This window comes from Podarcis vaucheri (assembly GCF_965113315.1).
Source record: "Podarcis vaucheri genome assembly, chromosome: 5".
NCBI lineage: Eukaryota > Metazoa > Chordata > Lepidosauria > Squamata > Lacertidae > Podarcis > Podarcis vaucheri.
Window position 1 is genome coordinate 2292014 of NC_138763.1, and position 27542 is coordinate 2319555.

The 27542-nt window shown below is 48.1% G+C and overlaps 1 protein-coding gene across 1 annotated transcript in view; it reads left to right on the forward strand.

Annotated features, from left to right (window-relative positions):
• Positions 1-2408: 2408 nt before the first annotated feature.
• P3H2 (prolyl 3-hydroxylase 2) overlaps positions 2409-27542 on the forward strand; it is a 114359-nt gene continuing 89225 nt past the window's right edge. The window contains exon 1 of the mRNA XM_082224143.1: positions 2409-3287. Coding sequence (XP_082080269.1) covers positions 2838-3287 — 450 coding nt within the window. The 5' untranslated portion in view covers positions 2409-2837. The remainder of the gene's footprint in view (positions 3288-27542) is intronic.

Here is a 27542-nt window from a genome sequence, read left to right on the forward strand (position 1 = left end):
AAGATGAGTGGGGTCGGGTGGCAAAGTTTCTATTTTACTTAATATATGTGGGGTTTTGTGTCAGTGTTGCTTGTGCAGGTTCTCTGCTGTTCACTTGTGTTCCTTTGGTGGTGAGAGAGGTTGGGGTTGGCCTAGGGTGTGGCTGTTCATTTGCCCATGAAAACAAAAGACCACCACAAATGAACAGCAGGGCTTTTCTTATGTTCTGATGCTGCGAACATTTTTGAAGGCGGAGATGCAAAGAGGTGGACGGAACCTTCTTTCATGTGTGGTGGACGTGTAAAAGAGTATTGGGAATATAAAAAATGTTTAAAAGTACTTTCCAAAAAAACAACAACCAGAGTCCTTTTTGTTGGGGATAATTCAGACTGAAATTCCCAGGTGTCAAAAAATGTTATTTATGCCTGCCACTACTGCGGCCCATGTTATGTTAGCCCCAGAATGGAAAACGAGAGAGGTCCCAACTAACGACGAATGGCAATTTAAGCTGACAGAATATGTTCAGCTTGCAGATTTAACATATAGAATAAGAGAACAAGAAGAACACACATTTAGAGAAGACTGGAAAACGTTTATTGAATATATGGGAAATAATTGTGTACAGCTGAAATCACTGGCAGCACTAAGATAAATTCAACAGTGTAAATAAGTCTTGATGGATGTAATGATGGAATACTGAATGGTATAGTTTTTGTAAGATATGCAGGGATTTGTGATATGTAAAATGAACCATGGAAAGAGAGGAAGGGAAGTCATTGATATTTTAAGGTTGTAAAAATGAGTATTTTAAATTGTAAAACAGATTTTTTTAAAAAAAAAAATTAGAGACATTTTTGAATTTGGATAAATGAAGCTCAGACTAGACAGCTTGTTTTTGGAAATCTGCCCCTAAGAAAATTTCACAAGGAAACTGCTTTTGTTGGATTCCACTGTTCTTAGACCTTGGAATCATAGAATTCACAGAGTTGGGAGGGACCCTGAGGATCATCTATTCCAACCCCCTGCAAGGCAGGAATATGCAGCTGTCCCAGACGGGGATCAAACCTGCAACCCTGGCATTATCAGCACCACGCTCTAACTAACTGAGCTCAGTTCTGGGCGTAATTGTGTACTCAGGATTCAATCTCCTTGTCTTCAAGGGGTCTTTACTCCCAGGAAAGCATGCAAAGGATTGCAGCTTTTGTGCAGCATAAAGAATACTGGACATGACTGTACAGCAGTTTCAAGACTGAAATTTAAAATAAAAATAATAGCACTGCAGTTGAAATTGAAATCCTTTATTGTCACTTGCACAACTTGTATACAGTGAGATTACACGAGCACCACCCCCACTCAGCTCTCTTAGTCTTAATTCCCCTCGTTTACTGACGCACACCCACCAAACCCAAAAGTCAGTTGCCCTGTTGTTATCTTTTCATCCAGCAGCCTAACAGCCCACGGATAGAAGCTGTTCTTTACCCTGTTGGTGCGACTAATCCTGCTTCTATATCTTCTGCCTGAGGGCAGGAGATCAAGAAAGTGCCGGCCAGGGTGTGAATCATCCCTGAGAATTTTCCTCACTCTCCTGAGGCAATGTGCAAAGATAAGGCCACTCAACTGGCAGGAAAGTCAGAAGCCAGAGTATGGGGTCCTGGTGGGATGAATCAGGTGCGAAAAGTCCTGTGCTTCTGGACCCCGTCAAAGGGCCAACTGCCCCAGCCACTGCCTCTCACAGAAGTCAATGAGGTGCTTTTGGCAAGCCCGGAAGCTGGCCAAACAAATCTCTCTTGAGGCAGGGAGTTCCACAGGCTGGTAGCCGCAACACAAAAAGGTGTGTCGACATGTTCCTACCATACCTACTTGAGAGAAGGTGCTCGGACCCAGAGAAGAGCCTCTCTACCTGAGCTAAGTTGGTGGCCCTCATTTTAACTTGGCCTTTTTACGTTGCCAAACGCGCCCTAGGACCTTTCGGTTGCTGGTGAGCAGGAAATCCAAAAACCACCAGCAATTGATTTTTTTTTTTTTTTTTTAGTTCTAAGTACATTTTGACGATTGTCCTTTCTATGTTTTCGGCTTGTTCTGATTTCTCTGCGCGAGCCGCCGTGCGTCCCGGCCCGGCAAAAGGCACGATAGAAATATGGTAATGATATTAATACGAACGATGCTTTCCCGTGCCCTCCCGACGCCTTCTCTCTCCAGCACCCGCTGTTCTGAAGGAGGCAGGGCGGGGAGGAAAGTGGGAAGAAACTGCGAAGGGGGGAACCCCCTTTCCCCCGCAGGTCAAGCCGTACCGCCGGCTCCTCTCTCTCCTCGCCGGTAGCCATCGAGGGACAGCCTCCTCCGCCTGCTCTATCTCTCCGCCCCGCCGAGCAGGGCAGGCAGGCAGGCAGGCAGGCAGGCAGTCCCTCTGGCGAGCAGAGGAGGGCGAAGCAGGCAAGCCGCCCGCCGGGCGAGAGGCGCGCCCGGCCCTGGAAGCGCTGCCGGTTCCGGCGCAGCAGCCAGCCGGGGAGGAGAGAGAGCGAGCTTGGCCGGGCTGCAGACGGAGCGCTCCCCCCAGCGGCTTCTCGCTCGCTCTCCTGGCTCTCCTGCTCCGCTCGCAGCCGAGGGAAGCGCCGACGGCTAGCCTCTCCTCCCCCCGGGCATTCCCGGCCCTCTGGCTTGGGCGGAGGGGAACCCCCGAGGGGGAGGGCTCCACCTCCGCCGCCTCCCTCCTGCCTTCCCAGGAGCGCCCGTCGCTCGACAGCCAGCTTCAGCAGCCTTCCTCCGCAAAGCATCCTCCGTGCGCCCCGTCCGGCGCGCCCGTCGCCACCTGCCCAGCCTCGACGGCGCGTCCCAGCCCGGAAAGCGGGGCGGCGGGGATGGCCCCCGGGCTGCTGCTCCTTCTGCTCCAGCCTCTGCTGTTGCTGCTGCAGCTGGAGGCGTCGGGGGCCGGGGAGCCGGAGCCCGGGCCGCCCTACGACGCGCTCTACGCAGCCGGCGTGGAGGCGCACTCGCAGGGGGACTTCGCCGGCGCCGTGCGCTTCTTGGAGGCAGCGCTGAGCGCCGAGCGCCGCCTGCGGGAGGCGCGCCTGGGCTGCGCGCTGCGCTGCCGTCGGGAGGCGCCGCTCGAAGACGCTGAGCCGCGAGAGGATGCTGCCCGGCGGGACCTGCGCTTCTTCGGCGCGCTGCTCCGCCGGGCGCGCTGCCTGCGCTCCTGCCGCCGGGAAGCGCTGCCCGGGGCGGACTCCAGACACGTCGCCAGCGACGAGGTGCGCGCGGATTTCCAGCGCAGGGTGCCTTACAGCTTCCTCCAGAGAGCCTACATCCAGGTAAGGGAGGGGTGTGCCCACGCCTGTCTATGCCTCACCTGCGCACCTTTGCGCATGGAGGATAATCATTGCGTTGTTGTTGATGTTGTTGATGATGTTGTTGTTGTCTGTTGTTAATGCATTGTATTTATATTCTACCTTTTTCTCCAAAGAGCATAAGGATACATGCCCCCCCCTCCTCGTTTAGTCCCCACAACGACTCTGTGAGGTAGGATAGCTTGAGAGGCAGAGACTGGCCCTCAAGGTCGCCACTCACTCATGGCTGAGTGTGTAATTTGAACCCAGGTACATTATCCCAGGAAGAGTTACAAATAAATTTGTTACTTTTTTATTTCATAAAAATTGTACGCTGCTTGACTGTATAACAGCCACCTCAAAGTGGTTTATGAAAAAGATAAAACAATAAAATGATCCCTAGGAAAAATGAACAACGATAATCGAAAACTTTCAAATAGTTAATTTAACAAGAGCCTGAAGAATAATGTTTCGGGAAGCTTTTAATGTTTGATGTATTATAGTATTTTAATATTCTTTTGGAAGCTGCCCAGAGTGGCTGGGGAAGCCCAGCCAGATGCACAGGGTATAAATAATAAATTATTATTATTATATATTATAATGAATAAAACTCACATCAGCCTTCTAAACATCTGAGTAGGCTCCTTTGTGCATTAATGTCTTGAAGCAGGTGTCAGAAAGAGGACAGTGAAGAGGCCTGCCTGAGATTAATAGGCAGGGAGTTCCACTGTTGTAAAATAAAATGTTTAAAACAGTCAAAGCAGGTGACACCTTTTGACCTATCCAGGTATGGGGGTTGAGGAGCCTGTCTGGGTTATAGGGATCAGGAACCCTCTTGTTGGAACCCTCCTCCCCCGGCTGCCACCCTTCCACACATACAGACTGGTCCTGGCTGTCTTTGAGGTATCGGGAAAGGGCCGTAAATGGTTATTTACTTTGATTTTTGTGGTAGTTCTGCTTCCAGGGAGGGTCTCCAACCAACATGAGATGTGCTTTTTCCTTCAAATTGCTGTAGGTGAACCACCAGGGCATGAGAGACACTTTCCCTGCAGAGAGGGAAGTTCAGTGGGTAGAGCATCTGCCTTGGGAGACTCTCCTGCGTGCAACCCTGGAGAGCTGCTGCCAGTCAGTGTAGACAATATGGAACTAGATGGTTTGACTCTGTATAAGGCAGCTTACTAGGAGAACACATATCCAGCCAAGGGAGATGCCCTCATGCCCTGAGACTTCAGATCTTTCCCTCCTGCCTCCCATGCTGAGGTTCTCACCATCTGCTTGGAGAAGACCTCTCATCCTGGCTGTCCTTTGCCTTTCTCCACCAAGTCTTGCTTAGGAGGGAAGAAGACTCTTCCACTACAGCTGACAACTGCCCTCCACATTGATTGGTTTATCCTCAAACATTTGTCCCATCCAGCTGTGCTCTTCCCTATCTGCTCCACAGGGATATTTATATATCCCACCTTTTTGTCCAAAGTGCTCAAAGTGACATACCTATCCTCACAACAACCCTGCAGAATACTCTAACCACTACACTACACCACACCCACAGATGAGCCATTTCCCCCCTACACCGCCTGGCTATTTGGCACCATCCAAAACTGGATGCTGAAAACTGTGTCTTCATCAGCTGCTTGAACCCCAGGAGCTCCTGCAGTGGGCTTCCTTGCAGGTGAGACTTCTCACCTGTATCCTGGAGAACATTACCACCTTTCCTACCCCAACACCAAATCAGGTGACCATATTAATACTCGTACCCAATGCTATTTTTCTAGAAAAAAGAGGTGCTGGAACTCACCCTAAACACCTCCCTTGCCCCCACCTGAGAGGTGCCAGAACTGAGTTCTGGCTGAAAAAAATGCCATTCTCATATCCTCAGTCATTCTGAGGACACCGCCCCCCCTTTTTGCGTCAGGTGAAAGGATCCCCTGCTTTCTTGCTATCCTTTCTCCAGAGCAGGTTTCAAGGCAATGATGGAAAGAGCGAAGAGCTGTTGGACAGTGGAATGTGGACTGCCTGGGAAGGTTGTGGGCCCTCCATCAGTGGAGGTTTGTAAGCAGAGTTTGGAAAGCCATCCATCAGGGAATCCTTAGCTGTGATTCTGCATCGCAAGGGGTTGGACTAGATGGCCATTGTGATCCCTTCCAACTCTTCAGTTTTATCATTCTGACACCTTGAGAGGGGCTCTTGCTTGCTTGGCTGGGGTTGCAGTCCAGAACTCAGGAACAGCACCAGGTTGGCCTAATCCTTACTTTTAAAGCACTGTTAGAAGCAGGCTCCCAGGACGTTTCCAAGCACAATTCAAAGTGTTGGTGCTGACCTTGAAAGCCCTAAACGGCCTCGGCCCAGTAGACCTGAAGGAGCATCTCCACCCCCATCATTCAGCCCGGACATGAAGGTCCAGCTCCGAGGGCCTTCTAGTGGTTCCCTCACTGCAAGAAGTGAGGTTACAGGAAACCAGGCAGAGGGCCTTCTCGGTGGTGGCACCCGCCCTGTGGAATGCCCTCCCAGCAGATATCAAGGAAATAAACAACTACCGGTACCTGACTTTTTGAAGACACCTGAAGGCAGCCCTGTTTAGGGAAGTTTTTAATGCTTGATGTTTTATTCAGTTTTTAATCTGTTGGGAGCTGCCCAGAGTTGCTGGGGAAACCCAGCCAGATGGGTAGGGTATAAATAATAAAATTATTATAATATTATTACTTCTCTTGTGGGGGGTAAAGGCCATAAAGGCCACGCAGCCACCCCCAGCCTGGACCCCTCACAAAATCCACATGGTGCATTTGCCCTGGGATCATCTTATTTCCCTTATTAGCGTTTCTGACATCTCTCTCCCTCCTCCTTTCACAGATGATCCCTTGGCAGGGAAAGGGATTAGGCCATTATTTTCTCTGTAAGTGACCTGCGGCCCTCCTGCTGTGGGTTTGGACTGCGTCTCGACCTGAGGGTTAAGTTCCCGAAAGCCGTAGAGGAAATGAGGTTAGGCTGGACTTCCTGCGGTGAATCCCGAACAATTGTTCCCTGGAGGGGTTCTGGCTGGCTGGCCGGCTGCTGATTATCTGTGTCCTTTCGCTTTCCTTAATCTGGTGGAGAAGAGGGGTGGGTTTCAAAGAGGGGAGCGGGTGCTTTGCGCTCCACAAAACCCTGGATTACCCTTCATTTCTTTGCTGGCTCCCAATGGTTGCTTGGGAAAGGAACAGTTCATAATAAATCAGGCTCCCCACCCCCAGTTTAAGATATTGTGCATTTCTGAAGCTCTCCCCTGGTCCAGAAGCCACAGTAGGCTTAGGCTGTGATCCTGTGCATAGTTTCTTAGGTGGAACCATAGATTTGTACGATGGGAAGGAACCTCAGGGGTCATCTAGTCCAACCCCCTGCAGGGCAACAGTCGCATCCGGTGATCTCATCCACCACCTCCTGAGCAAGTACGTTTCACTGTTCAACATATCTTACAGGCAGGCTGTGTGCACGCCATACGTTTAAAGCACCCTGCCCAATGGATCATGGGAACTGTAGTTTGTTCAGGCTGCGGGGGGCTCTAGGTCTGTAGGCGATAAACTAAAGTGACGAGGATCTCTGGGGAGAAGGGGCAATGTGAATAATAATAATAATAATAATAATAATAATAATAATAATAATTATTAACGTATCTTTCATCATCAGGTCCCAGAGCAGGTTGCAACCATTCACAATTCAGAATTAAAAACAGTTAAAACATTAGGCTACATGAACCATTTCCAGCTGGTTCCAATAAGAACTGTGAACTTTTAAGAACTGGCGCCTAAGCTTGCATTTTTCCTTCTCCCTCCCTGTCTCTTTCTCCTTATGCACCATGACTAAACATTAGGAAGAACTTCCTGACAGTAAGAGCTGTTTGACAGTGGAATTTGCTGCCAAGGAGTGTGGTGGAGTCTCCTCCTTTGGAGGTCTTTAAGCAGAGGCTTGACAACCATATGTCAGGAGTGCTCTGATGGTGTTTCCTGCTTGGCAGGGGGTTGGACTCGATGGCCCTTGTGGTCTCTTCCAACTCTATGATTTGATGATTCTATGACTTTCTGAGATACAGTGGTACCTCGGGTTACATACGCTTCAGGTTACATATGCTTCAGGTTACAGACTCCGCTAACCCAGAAATACTACCTCAGGTTAAGAACTTTGCTTCAGGATGAGAACAGAAATTCAGCGGCGCTGCAGCAGCAAGAGACCCCATTAGCTAAAGTGGTGCTTCAGTTTAAGAACAGTTTCAGGTTAAGTACAGACCTCTGGAACGAATTAAGTACTTAACCCGAGGTACCACTGTATATGCTGTGTACTAGAGGCTGCCGCCTCTGCTCTCCTGGCTCAAAAACCTCCGCCAACCCTGCCCCATTGCCAACGTGCCCCCTTTAGACCTCACCCACCCTTCCCTCACAACTTGCTCAACCCATCCTTTCCCATCCCCTCACAGCTCCCCAAATCTCTCCTCCCCTATAGCTTGCCCCCAAAGCCCTCACATTTGCCCCCCCCCAATACTCACCATGTTCCTGCCACCACTTTGGAGGGCGGAGAGAATGAAGGGAGGATAGCAGAGGAGTGAGGGGAGTCAGCATGATTGACAACTGGGAAGAATGAATGAATGAGAAATGCAGAGATCTGAAACACACATCTCTGGGAGCACCCCAAGCAGACCTGCTGTGGTATGTGGTCTGGTGGTCCCTGCCTGGACATTATCACCATCGTCACTTATTAAATGTATATACCACACTTCGTCCAACGATCCCAGGGCAGTTTACAACATAAGAACTTCTTTTTTATTGCATGCACATCCCACTTTCCCCCGTGATTCTAGAAAACGGTTCTCCCCCTCCTCATTTTGAGGGACGCGGGTGGCACTGTGGGTTAAACTACAGAGCCTAGGGCTTGCCGATCAGAAGGTTGGCGGTTCAAATCCCCGCGATGGGGTGAGCTCCCGGTGCTCGGTCCCTGCTCCTGCCAAGTTCAAAAGCACCTCAAAGTGCAAGTAGATAAATAGGTACCACTCCGGCGGGAAGGTAAACGGCGTTTCTGTGCGCTGCTCTGGTTTGCCAGAAGCGGCTTAGTCATGCTGGCCACATGACCAGGAAGCTGTACACCAGCTCCCTCGGCCAGTAAAGCGAGATGAGCGCCGCAACCCCAGAGTCATTCGCAACTGGACCTAATGGTTGTGGGAATGTTCTGGGGTGCAGGAGAGGATATATTGACTAATAATATCCTTATCCAACTTGTGCCAACAAGTTCCCAAAATATCAGCAGAGTTTATAGACATTCTCCTTTAAGTTCGCAACGGTAACGTGTGCACAGGTTCACTAGAACCTCTATAATAATTACTCTGGTAATTTCCCCTTTGTTCCCTCTTAAAATACAAGACACAACACAGTCTTTATAAAAGTATAAAAGAGTTTACTCACGATCTGTTCACAATATGATCCCAGACGGCAGACAGGCTTAAAAAGGTAAAATACACTTAGAATCTATCTTATAGGAAGATAGCCCTCTCCTCTCTTGGCTGAGAGCCAAGAGGGCATCCTGCTTCTTCGAAAGGTGATGGCAGATAGAGAGAGATGGCTGCCTGCCCTGTGCTTTTGTCATTACCTGCACAGGTGAGGCCACACCCACCTCTGGTCACATGCGGAGGAAGTCCGTCCCCAGGAAGTTTACCTGCTTGCTGGACAGACATCCCTCCCCATGTTGTAACATGTACACTCTAGGAATGTTGTCATTGACTGCTCCTGTGTTTACATCCCACAATGGTCAGAGGCCCCTTTACCTTTTACCTCCTCATTTAATCCCCAGAACAGCCCTGCGAGGTTGGTTAGGGCCGTGGCAGCACCCAGCGAAAGTTTCACAGCCGAGTGGGAGGGATTCGAACCCTGGTCTCCCAGGTCCCAGTCCGACGCTCCAACCGCTATGCCACACTGGCACCGTTGCAGATTTTGCGATGGCCCTGTGCCTGCTTGCATGAAGCGCTGAGGGTGTGACGCCCCGTGTCAAGCGAAGATACGCATCGGGGAGAAGACAGCCTTGGAGATGGCGAGGGAGGCTGAGTCAGGGGAAATTTTCAGAGAAGATCCCTCGCAGGTTTTTCCTTCTCCCTTGGGCAGCCTCCTGTGACTCAGCAGAACGCTCGGCTAAAAGCAACGAGAAGATCATGGCCACTGGTCACATCACCTCCTGGCAAATAGAAGGGGAAGAAATGGAGGCAGTGAGAGATTTTACTTTCTTGGGCTCCATGATCACTGGAGATGGTGACAGCAGTCACGAAATTAAAAGACGCCTGCTTCTTGGGAGAAAAGCAATGACAAACCTAGACAGCATCTTGAAAAGCAGAGACATCACCTTGCCAACAAAGGTCAGTATAGTTCAAGCTATGGTTTTCCCAGTAGTGATGTATGGAAGTGAGAGCTGGACCATCAAGAAGGCTGATCACCGAAGAATGGATGCTTTTGAATTCTGGTGCTGGAGGAGACTCTTGAGAGTCCCATGGACTGCAAGAAGATCAAACCTCTCCATTCTGAAGGGAATCAGCCCTGAGTGCTCACTGGAAGGACAGATCCTGAAGCTGAGGCTCCAAGACTTTGGCCACCTCCTGCGAAGAGAAGACTCCCTGGAAAAGACCCTGATGGTGGGAAATATGGAGGGTGCAAGGAGAAGGGGACAACAGAGGACAAGATGGTTGGATAGCATTCTAGAAGCTACCAGCATGAGTTTGACCAAACAGCGGAGACAGTGGAAGACAGGAGGGCCTGGCATGCTCTGGTCCAGGGGGTCACAAAGAGTTGGACACGACTAAACGACTCAACAATAACAAAAGTTTTGTGGGAATGTTTAAAGGTCTATCAGTTAAACATTTCTTCTCTTCCTTGCTCCAACTTTCCCCCAAAGAAATACATGCCGGCACACCTCAGTTACCCCCCTTTGACATTTTGCTTCTCCAGGAGAGATCTGTGGTCGTACGCTTTTAAAAATCACACGCTGTTTACATTCCTCACCGGATTACAATCAGGCCCCGTTTCATTTTCCTGTTTCTGTTTAAGCTTGCCAGTCTGCATGCAGGTAGACATGGCGCCGTGGTCAGAGTGGGAGACCAGGGTTCGAATCCCTGCTCAGCCACAAACCGTGTTTTGCAACTGTGGGCTGGTCACAGTCTCTCAGCCTAACGTCCCTCGCAGGGTTGCCGTGAGGACAGCATGGAGAGAGCGGAGAACCATGTAGGGTGCCTTGAGCTCCTTAGACAAAATTATAAATGTGCTTCATTCTTTTTCTTAGAATCAAAGAATGGTAGAGTTGAAAGGAACCCCAAGAGTCATGTAGCCTGACCCCCTGCAATGCAGAAATCTCAGCCAAAGCATTGGGGGGGGGGACTGAAAAGGAAAGGCGGCAGTCCTTGGAAATGCATTTATTTGAACTATTGACAATAACTCAAAGATAAAAGCACATATTCCAAATGCTGACTCTCCTGGTTCAATCGCAGGCATCTTCACTTAAAAAAAGAATTAGCTAGCAAATTATGGGGAAGGCATCCTGGAGATTAGTTGCTAGTTAGGACGCGGGTGGCGCTGTGGTCTAAAGCTCCGAGCCTCTTGGGCTTGCCAATTGGTAGGTTGGCGGTTCGAATCCCTGTGACGGGGTGAGCTCCCGTTGCTCGGTCCCTGCTCCTGCCTACCTAGCAGTTTTAAAGCACACCAGTACAAGTAGATGAGTAGGTACTGCTGCAGCGGGAAGGTAAACGGCGTTTCCGTGCACTGTGGTTTCTGTCATGGTGTCCTGTTGTGCCTGGAGCAGTTTAGTCCTGCTGGCCACATGACCCGAGAATATAGCAAGAAATTAAAAACAAAAATCAAGGTAGGACAGCCAAATGAACGGAACAGAAATAAAAGCAAAAAACCTGAATGTTCTTTTATTGTTAGTTGCTAATGGCATTCAAATCTCTTTGGGGGAAGAGTGAGGTAATGTTGGGTTTAAAAAGGAGAGGACAAGTGAAATGAGGTCAAAATGTTGCAGAATCAAAAACGTATTTTAGGTGGTGGCGATGCAACACTCTCGCGGAGGTGACCGAACAAATCTTTCTTGAGACAGGGAGTGCCACATGCGACAGGAAAGGTGCTTTGACATGTTTCAACTAGGCATCCATATGGTCTCCATAAACAGTTCCTCCCATTGAGTGAAGCCTGGCAGTAGCCACTGTCCCTCACTTCACTTGTCTGGCAACATGTTTTGGGGTGTTCCCAACTAGATGTCGAACCAGACTGAAGTGCAACAACCATCCCTTGGAAAACTTTGCTCTGCTTTTTAAAAATTCTGTGTAATTGCTCGACTAATTTCAGAGCTTTCCATTCTTTGTATTGCCTATTGTTCCAAGTCTCAGACAACAATGTTGCAGCAAACCAAGGCATAATTCCTTTCGTAATAAGGAATCTGTGCTATTTGCTGGCATTTAGTTCTGGAGTAATCCTGTTCAGCCACAGAGAAGTTCTGGCTGGCCTCGGTTCCTGCTGGAAACTCTCTGAGCAAAGCTGTCAGTCGGAGGACTCGGCCCTGGATAAATATCACCCTGCGCAGGATGGTTAAAATTAATATGGGACAAGAATAACCCACGAGGGACTAAAGATGCTTCAGTCTGGCTAGATGCATCAGAGAACGTTGGCCAACCATATGGAAAAAGATCAGAAACTCTGAATCAGCCAGACAGCTGCCATCTAGCATGCAAACATGCCAGACATCCAAAGGAACTTTCATTTGCAAATTGCTACATGTGCTGGGGCTTGCTTCTTGAAAATGCTTGATCATATTTAAACTATGGGGTGTAGTTAAACTACGGAACTCACATCCACAGGAGACAGGAAGTTCACAGAGGAGGAAGAGGGGGCTATTGATGGTCCTTCATAGTTGGAAGCAGCCACGCTTCTGAATATCAGTTGCTGGAAACCGCAGGAGGGGAGTGTTGCTCTTGAGTTCGAATCCTGCTTGTGGGTTCCCCTTTGGGGCATCCAGTTTGCCACTGTGAGAACAGGATGCTGGGCTAGGTGGCGCCACGGGCCTGATCCTGCAGGCTCTCTTTATGTTCGTAGCCCAATTCCTGAATATTGCATAGTGCTCCACGGGGATTTTGAAAGCCTTCCTCCGACCCATTCCTCCCTGTATCTCTTGACACATTCTGCTCCCAAACCACCCGGAAACATGAGTGAAATTAGCAAGCATTCAACCGCAGATTGTTGCTGAATAAATGCTAACAGCCTAGGGTTCCAGTTACAGATAGGTAGCCGTGTTGGTCTGCCATAGTCAAAATAAAAAAATTCCTTCCAGTAGCACCTTAAAGACCAACTAAGTTAGTTCTTGGTATGAGCTTTCGTGTGCATGCACACTTCTTCAGATACACTGAAACAGAAGTTGCCAGATCCTTCTATATAGTGAGAAGGTGGGGAGGGGTATTACTCAGAAGGGTGGTGGGAATGGGAGATTGGCAGATAGCTGAGATGAGCCTGTTGACGACTCTTAACGACTGCAATAGGTCTTACAGGAAAAGGCAAGGGGTGAGAAGGTGAAAAATGGCTTAGTCATGTATAATGAGATAAGAATCCAATGTCTTTGTTCAGACCAGGTCTCTCCATGGTTTTAAGTTTGGTAATGAGTTGCAATTCAGCAGCTTCTCTTTCCAGTCTATTTCTGAAATTCCTTTGTAAAACAGCTACTTTGAGATCTTGTATAGTTGGTCTTTAAGGTGCTACTGGAATGAATTTTTTTATTTTGACAACAGCCTAGGGGGTAAGAGATCTGACTGGCTGGTCATTGCAAACGATTCCTGCATTGCAGCAGATTGCCACCTTGTGCTCTCTTCCCACTCTACAGATCTATGATTCCCAGAGAGAGAGAGAGAGAGAGAGAGAGAGAAATAGAATAGCAATAGAATAACAGAAGTAGAAATAGAATAGCAATAGAATAACAAAAGTTCCTTTAGAAACACAATTTACAAAGACTCATAATCTAGTCTCTAGAAACTTGCTATAACATGAAATAATAATAGGTGTAAATATATGATGCAAACTACTAATAATTATATAAAGCTTTATTAGTATGAAATTAAATGTTCTAACTTGTACAATGCAATGGTTTGAGAACCAAGGTGCCACTGTATATAGAAATGAGCAAACCAGGAAAGCCCAATGTCCACCCAGTTTTTTTTCTTTAATTTCTTTTGGGGCCCCCAAGAGAGTGGGGACCTAAGCTATAGCTTGCTTAGCTTATGCATAAATCCAGCACTGGCAGGAGCAAGGCATCTGAGAAGCGTTTCTTAGCCGTGCCACCGATCTGAACCAACACCCCTCACTTTCCTTTTATTTTTCCATGTCAAGGAAATCATTAACAAGCTGTGCAGCAGGCGGGCATCAAAGGATTTGGGGTCAGCCACTAAATGATCACAGTGGTCGAAATAGCCTGGCTGCCTGCCTCTCCCCACAGGGCCTCCCTGGGCTGCCCAGCATATGAAATGGCCTTTTATTTTCTGCTTGGGGCAGGAGGCAAAACCCATGCCTTGACTGGCGAATGTGGCTGAATGTGGCCTCAGCCTGTGGGAGGGTGAAGAAGGGTGAAGAAATGTCCCCCCCCCCAGTTTCTCCTCCCTTTAATTTTGTAGTAAATGAAAATCTGCCCTTATTCCCTTATGGGGGACACAAGAGCCCTTATAGAGTGGCAAGAGGGGCAAGGAGAAGGGGACGGCAGAGGACGAGATGGTTGGACAGTGTTCTTGAAGCTACTAGCATGAGTCTGACGGAACTGCGGGAGGCAGTGGAAGACAGGAGTGCCTGGCGTGCTCTGGTCCATGGACACGACTAAATGACTAAACAACAACAACAAACGGCGAAGAGGGAAGTGGCAAGAGCTCTTGGGGTCCAGGTCTGGAGGTTCTTGCAGGTGCCTCCTTCAGAAAGCCCTTCTGCACCTCTTCATCGTAGGAATTCAAAATGAGGAATGTGCAAACACAGCCAAGCATTTTGTAAGCAAGCTTGTTCTTTTCCTGACTCTGTTTGGTGTGTTTGGGCTTCTAATCTTTAATGAGGTGAAAACCCTCTGCGGGGGAGGGAGGAAGGGAGAGTCATTGGGGAGTTGGCACAAGGCTCTCGCCTCCTTTGTCTGGAGGGTCTCGGGGGAGGTGATGAGCCCAGCGAAATGCTCATGTCAGCTGTTAGGTGCTGCGCATGACTGAGTGTGGTGGAAACATTGGAGCCACAGCAGAGGAGCCTCTTGCCAAAGCATCTCTGGGCAAAACAAAACAGGCGAGGGAGATGCTCGCCAGAGGAGACAGGGTCAAGCCGGGACCTGGCAGGGGATGAATAAATCTGAGGTTTTGAAAAGCAAAAACAAAACCATTGCTAACCAAACCGCCGGCTTAGGGACAATGAGAGTTTTGCAGTGCACACACATATTTATAAAAGTGCATTGTCTGCTCTCTCTGTTGTTTTTCACTCCTGTGAGTAGCCAACTACAGTGGTACCTCAGGTTAAGCACTTAATTCATTCCGGAGGTCCGTTCTTAACCTGAAAATGTTCTTAACCTTAAGCACCACTTTAGCTAATGGGGCCTCCTGCTGCTGCCGCGTCGCCGGAGCACGATTTCTGTTCTCATCCTGAAGCAAAGTTCTTAACCCGAGGTACTATTTCAGGGTTAGTAGAGTCTGCAACCTGAAGCGTATGTAACCCGAGGTACTCTGAAAGCCACTTGTGAGTCGAGGACCCGCAACCCGGGTAGGGGTAAATACGACACAAGGACACATGAATTTTAGGTTAATGGGCTAAAGAAGGCCATGACTTTATTGGTTACAGCATGTGAGAGGCATTGGCTTAGGCACTGGATCAAACAACCTATATATGACCCCTCCCCGTGCAACGGGGGGGGGGATTTCAAGATTAACAACCAGTGGGAGGAGCTTGTTGATGCAAATTCAACTGGAAGTCCCCCATGACGTCACCGGGGGTCGTGCCATGGCCCTGGCCACCAGCCGGGCATCGGACAGGATCCACAACCGCCGGATTCCTTTAACGGAATACCCAACAGTGGAGGGGTAGATGATGGCGCATACCCAATCCTCCAACACAGCACGCATATTCCAATGCCTAACCGCCACCCGAGCCGAAGAGACATGCCGTCAAATATCCTCACAGCTGCAACCAATCCCTAATGCTACTGATGATATCGGTCAACCACACATCATTTCCTTGATCAGACAAATTAACGCCATCGTCTCTAAACAGGGCCACGTCGCTGAACCTGATGTCAGCATGCTTGATCACAGGGTCATTGTTGTTGTTTAGTCGTTTAGTCGTGTCCGACTCTTCGTGACCCCCTGGACCAGAGCACGCCAGGCACTCCTGTCTTCCACTGCCTCCCGCAGTTTGGTCAGACTCATGTTCATAGCTTTGAGAACACTGTCCAACCATCTCATCCTCTGCCGTCCCCTTCTCCTTGTGGCCTCAACCTTTCCCAACATCAGGGTCTTTTCCAGGGAGTCTTCTCTTCTCATGAGATGGCCAAAGGATTGGAGCCTCAGCTTCAGGATCTGTCCTTCCAGGGAGCACTCAGGGCTGATTTCCTTCAGAATGGATCGGTTGGATCTTCTTGCAGTCCATGGGACTCTCAAGAGTCTCCTCCAGCACCAGAATTCAAAAGCATCCATTCTTCGGCGATCAGCCTTCTTTATGGTCCAGCTCTCACTTCCATACATCACTACTGGGAAAACCATGGAGCAGGAACCGGCAAGCCACTCCAGTATCCCTGCCAAGAAAACTCCATGGACAAAGACAGGGTCGTTAATAAAACACAATTTTCAACTCCAGGATACAGAATGAGGTGCGGGGCTGCTGCGGCCGCTTGAATGCGGTTAGACCCCGCCCCCAAGCCAACCCTATTGGCTGGCTTGATGGGCGCAGCGCGGCAGCCGGGAAAATGATACAGGGAGCCAAATACGGCCCCCTGCTGACATGGGAACGGCTCCCACTCGCAACACCTCCCCTCTGGGAGGAGGAGAGGCTTTGCTGGAAACCACAAGAGGGGAGAATTGTGCCTGGGCTCGGATCCTGCTTGCTGGTTCCCCATGGACGTCTGGTTGGCCCCTGTGAGAACAGGACAATGGCTTCAATGGGCCTTTCCTTATATTTTTAAAATAATGTCGCTTTTGAAAATCCTGCAATTTTGTCAGGCGTTTTTTAAAAAAGGAGAGGCACAGAGGTGCTGGGCCAAGGGAGTTAAGAACATAAGAAAGTAAGAAGAGCAGAATCTGGCCAATGCACCGTCTAGTCCAGCATCCTGTTCTCACAGAAGCCAACCAGGTGGATGCCCTGCAAGCAGAATTTGACCATAAGAACCCTTTTCCCTCCTGTGATTTCCAGCAGCTGGGATTCAGAAGCTTTACTGATTCCAACAATGGAGGCAGAGCGGAGCCATCATCCTTCCTTAAAACCATATAAGTTTGTGGCCATCACTGCCTCCTATGGAAGCAAGTTCCAAAGGTTAACAATGCACTGCGTGAATAAGTCATTTCGTTTACGTGATCTGAATCCACGAGTTATAAGTGAATGAGAATAATTTTTCTCTGTCTGTTTTCTCCATGCCGGGCATCACTTTATAAACTTCTTCTTTCTTTTCTTTTTAAAGAAAAATTTATTTACAAACAAACAAACACATAGACACAAAACAAAATTCATATTACACTACCAACCTAGATTACAAACATTAAAACCTTTGTGACTTCCCTCCACCATCCCTCACCCTCCTATATATTATATTATAATATTCCACATTCAATTTATAAACTTATAACATGTAAAATAATAATAATAATAATAATAATAATAATAATAATAATAATAATAATAATTTATTATTTATACCCCGCCCATCTGGCTGGGCTTCCCCAGCCACTCTGGGCGGCTTCCAACAAAACACTAAAATACAGTAACCTACTAAACATTAAAAGCTTCCCTAAACAGGGCTGCCTTCAGATGTCTTCTAAAAGTCAGGGAGTTGTTTATCTCTTTGACATCTGATGGAAGGGCATTCCACAGGGCAGGTGCCACTACTGAGAAGGCCCTCTGCCTGGTTCCCTGTAACTTGGCTTCTTGCAGCGAGTGAACCCCTGCCTCTTACAAACCTTTTCTCTGAACTAAAAAGTCCCAAAGGCTTCACCCTTTCCTCATAGGGGGCTCACTCCCCCCCCCAAACTTTTGCATTGCCCTTTTCTGAACATTTTCCAATTCTACAATATCCATTTTTAGGAGAGGTGACCAGAACGGGATACATTATTCCGAAGGCAGTCACACCCTCTGGGTTTATATTGCTAGAATACCGGTTTTGTTCATTTCTCAGGCTAATATCTTTTCCTTTGGATTATGAGAGATGACCCTATTTCCCCCTGCAAGCCACACAGGAGCCTGTTTGCCAAAAGGCTTACGGAGAAGTAGATAAAGATCGATCTGGTCCATGTCGGTCCAGGGCCTGGGAATGAGATCTTTGTGGCGCAAATTTCCCTGGAATTGGACGATGAGTGACCTGCCTCTCGGGACCCATTTCTTCACAGGCTCCGGTTGCTCTGCAAAACATTCACTGGAAAATAACTTCGCCCTGTAGCACAGGGTTATCCGTGGGCTTGTTTTGAAAACGTTGCATCCCTGTTATTTTAATAAGCCATCATCTCTTTTCCAGGGTTATTTCCAGAACTCTTCTAGTTTACAAATGTGCTTCATAAAGCGCCTTTGAAGTTTTCATGGCCCTGGGGGAAAAAATGCATTAGAGCTCAGCCCTGAGAGATGGCTTTGGCTAATTTCTAGCCTTGCAATCTAAGCGATTTGTTCCTCCTAGTCCATTCCTAAGAAATGCAAACTGTACACATGGCAGCTGTATGTGGAGAATGAAATGAGAGCTTTCAGATAAGGAATTAATGGTTCTCAAACCCTTTTTGGCTTGCATGCCTTCAAGAGCTACCAATCATCTTCTATCCTGCATAAACTTAGGAGACTGTTAGCAGCTCCTTCTTAACCCAGCAGGTCTCTGATCCTTTAAGCAGCATCTATAAAAAGCACATCTCTATAAAGGGCTTCCATGGAAAGTTTGGTGGTTACAGCTGATGTGGTCCTTGGGGAATGGCTAGCTGCTACCAGCAACCTTGCCTTGGCTGAGTAACGGATGACACTGCAAGGTGAAACGATGAGGGCTAGAATTCCGTCACTCTTAAGAATATATAATTATACAAATTGGTAACCTCGGGGTTGAAATAGAATCGCCCATCGTTGCACATCTGGGGAATAGTGACCGAGATGCAAATATAGAAGGGTGCTGATTTTTAGTAACAGTGTCGCAAGGTCAGCTCAACAAGTTTACATCAAAGGCAGGAGAGAAAATTTAGAATCAGAGTCACCTTTCCAAATGTGCATCCAGATGCTTTTTAATCTCTTCACGTTTCTCAATAATAATAATAACAACAACAACTTTTTATTTATATCCCGCCCTCCCTGGCCAGAACTGGGCTCAGGGCGGCTCACTACTCACACTGATAACCTTGCTTCTCACAGTGATGGAACCACCAGAAGGCCCTCAGAGCTGGACCTCAGTGTCCGGGCAGAAGGTGTTGATATTTTCACCCCTCCCATTGACAGAATCTCCTGATCTGATGTTTTGAGAAAGGAGGGGCGGAAACTGCTCTTCTACTCTTCCGCTCCTGCTTGACTGACTGACTCTGTGTGTGGAGAGAGTCTTATCTATGTAGTGTCTAGATGGCTGAGTGGGAGATTTAACACTCATGCAATCCAGTAGATCATTAGTTTGTAGTAGCTATTAGAAATAAAAGGAGTTTGGGATATGTTAAGAAAGTAAAGGCAATATTAAGTTAGGAAATGCGTAAGAAGTGAATAAGACGGAGGATTATCAGAGGTGCTGATGGAAGTCCAATAAGAATGTATTTGTGATAAATTGTGTGGTTTGTTTTATAATTTTGTATTTTAAAACCAATTATATATACAGTGGTGCCCCGCAAGATGAACGCCTCGCAAGACGAAAAACTCGCTAGATGAAAGGGTTTTGCGGTTTTTGAGCTGCTTCGCAAGACGAATTTCCCTATGGGCTTGCTTCGCAAGACGAAAACGCCTTGCGTTTTTTGCAAGTTTGTTTCCTTTTTCTTAACACCGTTAATACAGTTGCGACTTGACTTCGAGGAGCAACTCATAGAACGCGGTGTGGTAGCCTTTTTGAGGTTTTTGGCGATTTTTGAAGCTTTTCCAAAACTTTTCCGACACCGTGCTTCGCAAGACGAAAAATTCGCTAGACGAAAAAACTCACGGAATGAATTAATTTCGTCTTGCGAGGCACCACTGTGTGTGTGTGTGTGTGTGTGTGTGTGTGTGTATATATATGCTTTCGTAGATTTTCACGGGTACAGGAATGCAGGTTTTGGTGTCTTCGGGTGTCTTCCCGTGTAAGAGTCGGGGTGTCTGTGCGACGTTTCGACGAGGTCTCACTCGTCATCTTCAGGCTGGTGCTTTCGGCTTCTTGTTACTGGAACAGAGCAGAGTCTGGTGTTTGAGTTCCTATAAATACTGTTGAGGGGTGTGGTGTATAGCCTCCAATGTTCTGGGCAGAGAGGAAGTTCCTAGATTAGTGTGCCTTTTCTTCTTTTGTTCCTTAATTATAAACATTGACAATTGAGAAGTACTGGCCTGTGAGCGCTCCAGTTGGAGAACAGCCTTTACCAAAGGTGTTGTGGGCTTTGAAGACACTCGAACTCAGGACGCAAGGGAGACACGTGCTAAGAGGAAGGCACACTTGGCAAATCCACACCGTGATCAACTCTCACCCAGAAACCAATGTCCCCACTGTGGAAGGATGTGTGGATCCAGAATTGGCCTCTGCAGTCACTTAGGGACTCATTGTTAAAACCGTGTTTATGGAAGGCAATCTGACTCTGCTACGAGGGATCGCCAAAGAGAAAGAGAGAAGATCTGCTGTGCATGTAAAAAGGGGAATGTAACTCTGCAAAGTAAAGGAACTTGCTGGTGCAAGTTAGGAAGGATATTAATAAACAATATATCCTCTCCTGCCACCCTGACCTTTCCCACAGAAGGCACCCACAAAATGCAGACAAAGGGTGGCGGAGAGTGTCTGTTTTCTCCAGTTCCTGTGCTGCCTTCTCAGTTTTCTGCCTTGGGGGGTGGTCTTCTCCTCTTTCAGCTGCAGGAGATCTGGTGTTGTGCTTATGGTACTCGGAGGTCTCATTTGGCCTCCCAGAATACTCAACTTGAAAATCCTGTCCTGCTGCTCAACAAAGGCTGCTTCCCCTCCCTCCCTCTCACATAGCACTAGAACTTTGTTAACTTTTGGAACTCACTGCCCCATGAGGGGGTGGCATCCTCTGGCTTAGAACTGTTCAGAAAAACAATTCCATGGATGATGGATACCCAAAGATTATATGGCCAGGAGACTGTTGTGGTGGAAGGCAAATGCAGTCTTCACATGCTCAGGGGCATTGTTTCTTATGATACCACGTGTTCCTGGGACAGCCCTGAGAATCAAGAGAAATGGCAGGGCCAAGGCCTCACTCCAAGCAAACTCACACCAAACCCTGGATTCACGCAGATTCTACACCTACAGGACTTGGGAATGCATTTAAACAACGGGTTTTCATTGTATGACAACTGGCTTTGAGACACGCTCATCGACATGCGTGCTTGCAACTGGAATGTGGATAAGAATTGGCTCTGGTTTGTTTCATTCTAGCCAACAGTATTGCAGCTCCTTAAGACATCTCCACTCAAAGGGAAGAGAAAGGCGATTCCTTGAGGTTTTCCATTTCCCCCCTTTTTGACTGGAAATCAAATATGAATCTCAAGGCAGCAATTTCAAAAGTTGGATGGTGAGCTGTAGTTTTTCTACATGCAAATGAAATATGTGGCTGGAATGGGGATCTATATTTCACTCCTGCACTCCTTTCTTTTCTCTTTTATCTGCTTTGGAAGACATCCGTCTTTCAGCATGGCAGCATGGACACTTTGGAACTCCCCGCCTATTGATCTCAGGCAGGCATCTTCACTGTCCCCTTTTCTGCTCCTGCTAAAAACATTCTGGTTTAGACAAGCCTGCCCAGACCTGTTGAACGTACATGTATGTTTTAATCTTAGTTTTCTGCTGATTTCAATGTTGCTTTTATTTATATTTTTATTGTTTTGTTCTCTTTGTAAACAACTTTGCGGTTGCTGGGTGTTGTAAACAGCTTTGAGGTTGTCGCGTGTTGTTGTTTTTTGCAATTGAGCGGTGTCTAAATTTGATGAAATTGAACAAATCCATCGACAGAGCTTTTGGACCACGATTTGTTAGTCCCAGGCAACACGGCTGATAGAAATTGCAGTCCAGGACATCTGGAGAGTATCAGATTGGGGAAAGTTGCATAAGCCCTTAGCTGGATAGTGGAATGTATCTCTGCGCACATTTTTAAATGATGCTCATTCCTGAGTAATTGCACACCATTGTGATCTTCCACTACAGCTGAGTTGTCAGAGTTTGGAAGGAGGCAACACTTCTCCCCCAGGAACTTCTGGGGAGTTACTCTCGGCCTCCCAAGGTTCAGGAATTGGAACTTGAATTGCAGAGGCGAGATAAGCAGCGGCTTCTGCCTTCCCAAGTGGAAAACACTTTTAGGAATCCCACGGCCGTCGGAGCAGAAGCATCGTGACGCAGCCTGGCGTGACTCAGCTGGCCTCCAGCCCTGCGGGACAGGAGTAAACAACCCTATAAAAAAGCAGGGAGTTGTGCTAGCCTCTGTAAGAGACTCTCCGCTTGGCCTGGAGATTAAACTGCCCTCGCTAGAGAAACGGGGCGCAGTGACCGGTGCTCCCCACAACCTCCACCCCCAGTAGGGTTGCCAGACTTCCAGGTCGGAGGTCTGAAGTCTCTAGGTTTTCCTGGCCCTCTCCAGGCTTGGGGGCTTGAATCTCCAGGGGGGTGAGAACTAATAATAATAATAATAATAATAATAATAATGACTATGTGTGCAGCTCGCAAACTTCAGAAAACATTATACTAGGGAGAAATGTCTTGCAAGGACGTGCCTGTTTGCCAAAACTGCATACGAAGATGCGTTTATGAGGTCAAATGCAAATGAGCAGCAATCTCCAGAACCTCCAAGGACAGCAGAACATATCCATCATGTCTGAAAGCCATTAGTTGGTTTATATCTTATTTCATAAAATTCATACACCGCTTGGTTGTTAAAAAACCTCAAAGCGGTTTGCTAAAACAGTAAAATCAAGAAAAATGCAAACAGTACTTTAAAGAATACAAAAATCACGATACTAAAACAGATTAAAATATCTCATCTTTCTAGGTAGGCTCCTATGAACAGGAATGTTTTTAGCAGGTGCCGAAAACAGTACAGTGAAGGCCACTGCCAGATTTCAATAGGCAGGGAGTTCCACAGGAATTGAAGATTGAATTCTTACCAATGTGGAACGGGTGTTACGTGGCACCTGTAAGTAGTGCCAATTCTGCCAATCAAAGTTCTTGAGCGTACTCCATCTTCCATGAATTTGCCTAATGGTGTGGGTTTTTTTAAGCCAACCCAGTTGGTGGGAAGCAAACCACAACAACATGGCCTCTTCCATGTGGATTCCTTGGGCTCACCTACACAACCTCCTTGGCCACAGACCACCAGGTCCAGGGTTTACCAGCCACCACTGCTGCCCACCATAGTCTTGTTCTCTACCCATATTGCACCTGGGGAGAGACGCAAGACCAATCCTGGCAGCAAAGAGAGTGTAGGCTGTGTGGTTTAAAGGTGGACCTTCCCCACGGGGTGGTGGAGCTTGGATGGGGCAGAAGGAGAGCTCTGCTCTGGGACAAGAACCAGCGCAGGATTGATCTGCTTTAAGAGTCCTGGACCTTTGTGAGTTCCAAGCTCTGCTCCTCCGCTGTAGAGCAGCCAACTCTCACACTTTGAGAGGGGAACACCCAGTTGTAAAGCCCCATGTCTCTCCCACTTTGAAATCTGATCTCCAGGCACATCTTCACTGTGTTTCCTAAATGACTAACAGCACAATCCTGGGCATGTCTGCAGGGTTCGTGTTTAGAGGACATCAGTCTGGGAGATGGTTCTTTAAAAAAACTGAGAGGAGAAGCAGCAATGAATTAGCTCTCCAAAAATACATTACTGGCCACCCCAGTCTCAGAGCAGTGAGAATAGTGGAATTGTAGAGTTGGAAGGGACCCAACGGCCATCTAGTCCAGGAATCTCAATTAAAGCATCCATGACAGATGGCCATCCAAACTCTGCTTTAAAATCTCCAAGGAAGGAGAGACTGCTTCTGAAGTGAAGGTTCAAGGAAGGCATTAGGTCTCTCAGTGGCTATACTCTATTAATCTATTTGTCCAATCCTCTTTTCAAAGCCATCAAAGAGATGTGTTGCTTCCTCTTTCTTTCATTTTTTAAAAACCACAAAACTGTGCTTTGCTAACCTTTCCATGGCTCTGGCGATATAGTAAGATAATCGATATAGTGACCAAGTGTGCAGCGGCCATGAAAAAGGAGAATCCCCTGCTAAGGATCATTAGGAAAGGAATTGAAAATAAAGCTGCTCATATTTGTTACACAAATTTATGGTGCAAGTGCATTTGGAATACGGTGTACACTTTCTGGTCTCCTCAACTCAAAAAGGATATTGTAGAGTTGGGAAAAGTTTGAATACTGTAAGGGGAAGCAAAACAGTTAAGGGGGTGAAGTGACGCCCCTATAGGAAAAGTTTGCAGCGTTTGGGACTTTTTAGTTTCGAGAAAAGACAAGCAAGGGGTGACATGATTGGCGTTTATAAAAGGATGCAGAGAAAGGTTTTCTCTCCCTCATAACACAGTAACTCAAGGACATCCAACGAAGCTAAAGGCTGGAAGATTTGGGACAGATAAACTAAATGAATTCTTCATGCAACACATAGTAAAACTGTGGAGCGTGTTCCCACAGGAAGCAGCGATGGCCACGAACCAAGATTGCCTTAAAAGAGGATTGGACAAATTCATGAAGGATGAGAGGGCTAAGGAGCAAGCTGTGGCAATCACACAGGGTCCCTGGATGTTTCACCGTCTATTGATCCCACTTTATTTCTCACTGCCACCACCTAGGCCCCACCTGGTAAAATACTGAGTCCAGGCAGGGTTAAATTGGAACATAAACTTCTGTTTATTTAGTGCAGTTTAACAAGCGTGTGGTTTCATAAACGGTATCGGTCAATTACAATCATGGGCTGCCTATCCAGACCTATAACTTCCGCTACCTGCTCTCACTCACTAAACCACCTCTCAGATATTGACTTCTCTTCCTAGATCCTAACTGTTCCTGACTCAGCTTATTTCTCTACACTAACTCCACCTAACCACAGACTCTATCCCAGTTCACACCCACTCCAACCAACCACCCAACTCCCAACGAACTCGCCCCTCCCAGAGCTGGTTTTATAGTCCCTCTGACTCCACCCCCTGGGTTCTGATTGGGTAACCTGTTTAACTATTTCACCTCCAGCACTCTCATATGTTAACGTCACACAAGCTGATTGGGCACCTTGGGCGGCGCATGTGCCCTGCGCAAAGGGGCGGGGCCAGCTTCCCATGGGGCACTGCGGGGCCTCCAAGGAGTCTGCCTGCCTCCTCCCACTCAACTGTCCTACAGCTGTGGGGGAGGCAATGGGCGGGCTGTTTGGGGCAGCTCGGAGCATGCGTCACTCCCAGGAGAGACGTGTGGCTTGAGTGCACTGCAGGCCCCCCCCCGAGTTCCACCCACCATTTTTTCACCCCCCCCCTCAGTGGTGAAACCTGGGGCGGACTGCACCCAACACACACCCCTTGCTATGCCCCAGCCACTGTGACAACAGGATTCTTGACTAGATGGGGCATTGACCTGATCCAACAGGATCGTGTCATGGGCATTGAAGACACTCGAACTCAGGACACAAGGGAGAAAAGTGCTAAGAGGAAGGCACGCTTGGCAAATCCACACCGTGATCAACTCCCACCCGGGAACCAATGTCCCCACTGTGGAAAGACGTGTGGATCCAGAATTGGCCTCCACACTCACTTACAGACTCATTGTTAAAACCGTGCTTGTGGAAGACAATCTTACTCGGCAACGAGGGATCGCCAAAGAAGAAGAAGAAGAAGACCTTTCCGATCCCGCCTGCTTCAAGAGCCGGCTGGTGGCATCTCTTGCATGACACATGTTGGTGTCAAGAGAAGTATGTGGCAGGTAAAAAGGTGGACCAGACACTTGTCCGCTATCCCCGCCTAGGTGAAATGGGATCTCCTGCCCTCCGAAACGTGCCTTCAAGATCTCCAACTGCACGCCGGGCTCTTAATTGCTTGCAGCCCGCGAGATATTATTTTCGTGCAGGGAAATTTCCTCCTGGCAGGCTTTCCAGAGCGCTTACAGCCAGCCTGTTGTGCATTAGCGAGAAATCAGTTTTTCTCATCAGCAAAGCTCTATTAAGGCTTGTGTTTGTGTTTCATTTGCCCTCGGTTGCCGCACGGAGGTCCTGGACGCTGTTATCGGCTTTGCTCATAAAAGGGAAGGCGGTTGCTTCTGACAGCTGCAGGGAAGGGCTTGGGAGGCCAGTAATGCAGATGTGCCGGGCTCTTGTGTAGCCGCACTTGGCTGCAACTCCTGCATCGCAGGGGGTTTGGACTAGATGACCCCTTGGGGCCCCTTACAGCTCTACAGTTCCATGTTTCCATGACCTCAGAAGGTGTTGGACTCTCCTTCTTCGGAGGTTTTTAAGCAGAGGTTGGATGGTCATCTGTCAGTGGTTCTTCAGCCACAATTGCTTCGTTGCAGGGGGTTGGACTGGATGGCCTTTGGGTGCCCCTTCTATGATTCTATTGTACTGAGGATGTTGGCATCCAGCCTGACTCCTTGGGCAGAGAAAAGCCCAGATCTGTATTCATCGTTGCCAAGCAAACTATCCCTTTTCCCCCCTGGCGCTTCGTACCAGGAACTTATGAATGGTCGATTCCACTGAACCGTCGGGATTGCGGCTTTGGAGTTTTGTGTTTGCTCACGTAATGTTGGCCGTGCCAGGTCTGGGCTAGCCAATTCCGCAAGCCCTTGAATTGCTTGTAGCTGATGCCTTAATGAGTCGCCTTCAGGAGATGCTTTGCATTCCTTCCGCTTTATGGCATTGTGAGAGCTCTCTCTCTCCCTCTCTCTCTCCTTACCTCATTAGCCGCAGAGAGGCAGCTTGGGAGCGAACAGGAACTTTTCCCACAAAGGTTCCTGGCCTTCCTTTCTCTGCCTCTGGATGCAGAGCCCAAGTGGATGTAGTCTAAACACAGGACCGGAATCCAAGATTACCCATGGAGTATAAGCAGTAGCCTGCCTGAGGTCGGAATCCAACTTAGAACTAGGATAATCACAATTACTTGAAGTCTAAATGCTTTGTTTTCTTTTTCAATAAAAGCAAAGAAGTTGGTGAAAAGGGCTGCTGCTTGTACTGCGTTTTGCAAAAGCACCAGAGCTCCTGAGAATTACTGCCTGATTCCAAATGCAAGTCTTTTGCAGAGTCCTGAGCCCAGGTTGGGACATCCCAGAAACAGACCCCACCCCAGATGATGCATTTTGGTCTCCAAGCGTCAGGGGAGGGAACAGCCCCCCTGTGGGGAGAGCTTACAACATTTGGGGCTTTTTACTTCAGGGCAGCGGTTGCCAAACCCTTTTTGGTCCACTGCCCCCCTTGGTTGCATCAACTCACCCCCAGTGCCCCTTGCCCTACAAAAAAGCATCATTCAGAATAGTTAGCAAGACCCACTAAGGAAGAGAATAGCAGAATTCATTGCGCATTTATTCAAACTCTAATTAAAACTGGTTCAATTCACGCAACAAAAGGGATGAACTTGACCTAGGAACAAAAGCTCTTCCAAGTATGATAGTCACACTTCAGAGCAATGGTGACTTCCATTGTGTCCAGGGTGGCTGTGTACCAGCTCCATCTGGTATGCAGGATGAGACCCTCCCTGCCTGCAGACTGTCTGACCAGAGTGGTGCATGCTCCGGTTATCTCCCGCTTGGACTACTGCAAGGTGCTCTACGTGGGGCTACCTTTGAAGGTGACCCAGAAACTACAACTAATCCAGAATGCGGCAGCTAGACTGGTGACCGGGAGTGGCTGCCGGGACCACATAACACCAGTCCTGAGAGATCTGCATTGGCTCCCAGTACGT